The sequence below is a fragment of the Amphimedon queenslandica genome, unplaced genomic scaffold (genome assembly GCF_000090795.2).
Source record: "Amphimedon queenslandica unplaced genomic scaffold, v1.1 AMPQUscaffold_6631_Cont21413, whole genome shotgun sequence".
NCBI lineage: Eukaryota > Metazoa > Porifera > Demospongiae > Haplosclerida > Niphatidae > Amphimedon > Amphimedon queenslandica.
In genome coordinates, this window is record NW_003553080.1 from 1 (window position 1) to 1912 (window position 1912).

Sequence of the window (1912 nt, forward strand, 5' to 3'; positions counted from 1 at the left end):
CATGGTCCATTGTATTGTTGATAATACATTGGATTACTATTAGTGGTTACATTGATTACTAATATATCTCCATACTCTACTTCAATATCACTTGTAAAGTTATATACATTACCATTACTTGATGTAGCAGCAGAAGCATCAACAGTTAGTACATGAATCAGTTCAGAAGAACGTTTTAAATAAATGTTAGGATAATGTTTGCTTGTATCCTGATTCTGTGTAATACCAATTATCCAGTTAGTAATAATACCATTACATGTGAACTGTATATCAGGAAAAGCTCTTGTATCACTGACTGGTATTACATTAGTAACTGATAGACTGTTTGTATTAAATGAACTGTCAATTGGAGGATAACTGCAACTGCTACCTATTGAAAATTAATTTAGATAATTTTTATTAAAACTAATGACATACTTAGCTTAGTTGGACGTATTAGTAGCATACTTGAAGGCACAGATAATATGTCATCTTCTTCTATTTCATCATTATTATCAATATCATCATCATCTATTCTTCCAATTTGACCAGTACCAGTTACTTTATAAAATCTAACAACACTTCTGTCATCAGGAGGTTGATATACTCCTAGTGTATAATCCTTATTCTTTTTCTTAATAGTTAAAGGAGTAGGTAGTGTATAATGATACAGTCCATTGGTAGTGAAATTGTGTGGAGATAGTCTAAGTTCAACACATACTGGGTCTTTATAATCACCTTCTTTTTCTCTCCATATCTCTATTCTAGGATATTGGTTCCTATTACCAGTTACAGTTCTAATGTCAACTCCAACTAATACTTCAGTCAGTTTACTATTTTTTTTACTACAATGGAACCACTTATCTTCTTCAGTGATGATCCATCTTGTTTCTACTGATTCTGCTAGTCCTGCAGTAGTTTGTCCATTGTTGTTAGTACTGCCAGTTTTAGCCTCCAGTAAACTTAGTTCCATAAATCCTTCAGTACTACAATCATTAGACTGTACTGTACCATTTAACAATAGCAACAATAGAGAAAGAAGAGAGAGAAGCATCTTGACTGTTATAAGAACACACCTACAATGCTATGAATATTATAACAGCCACACCTTAAATACCAGTAATTCTTCAATAACAACTATTGCATGCATCAGTGGAGTATCAATATTCACCAATAAACCAATCCTAGTTTACAATAATCATCATTAACTATAAAACTGATGCTTTATCTAGCTAATTTAAAGAATCAATATTATACACATTAAACACAATGTACAAGTATATAAACTGGCTACACAATCAATCAGTTCTTGTACATGTACTGTAAGTCGGTGTAGAGGGAGTGGCTTGTTTTTAAAGCTCCACCCAGTACAGTAACAGGATCCTCTTTATTAATCATTAGTAATTGTTTATCAGGTGAGGATAGACTTGATGATATATCTGAGAAACTTGGTCGGTTATGAGTATCAGGATTCCTATATAATACAATGATGAAATCACTATTACATATACTAATTGTGTGTGGGTGTGCATGAAAGCATGTGGTGGTTGTGTATGATTATAATAATCCACTCAGTTCACATTATTAGGATGTACACTCACTGCACTGTGTATAGTGCATTGGTATATAATGTCATTATGGACTATTAGTAATTTGACACCAGTAGGTCATGTTTCATGATGTTTGTGTTTGTTTTACAAATTATGCATGTCTATATATAGGTACTTTTTAAGTTACAGTATAATAAATACATACCAGCATTGTATCATTAGTTTATACATTGGTTTAGGACATCCTGGAGGAGGGGGTAATCTATAGCCTGAATCAACCAGTCTAATGCACTAAAATTAGTAAAATAAAATAAAATTTTAAAAGTTTGTAAGCATAATACCTCTTGATTAGTATATAGTTCAAATGGTTTGTATCCTATTGA

The 1912-nt window shown here is 31.9% G+C and overlaps 1 protein-coding gene and 1 long non-coding RNA gene across 2 annotated transcripts; both read right to left on the bottom strand.

Annotated features, from left to right (window-relative positions):
* Positions 1–250: 250 nt before the first annotated feature.
* On the bottom strand, positions 251–1056 carry LOC109591990 (uncharacterized; the record flags this gene model as incomplete). The annotated part of the gene is made up of 2 exons (XM_020007572.1): positions 418–1056; positions 251–370 (listed from the first exon to the last, which is right to left on the bottom strand). Coding segments are annotated over exons 1-2 (736 nt in total), but the record flags the coding sequence as incomplete, so codon positions are not given.
* Positions 1057–1211: 155 nt separating this feature from the next.
* On the bottom strand, positions 1212–1885 carry LOC109591989 (uncharacterized). Its single transcript, XR_002190110.1, has 3 exons — positions 1871–1885; positions 1735–1820; positions 1212–1453 (listed from the first exon to the last, which is right to left on the bottom strand). It is a non-coding gene; the product is annotated as an uncharacterized LOC109591989 (long non-coding RNA).
* Between the last annotated feature and the right edge of the window lie 27 nt (positions 1886–1912).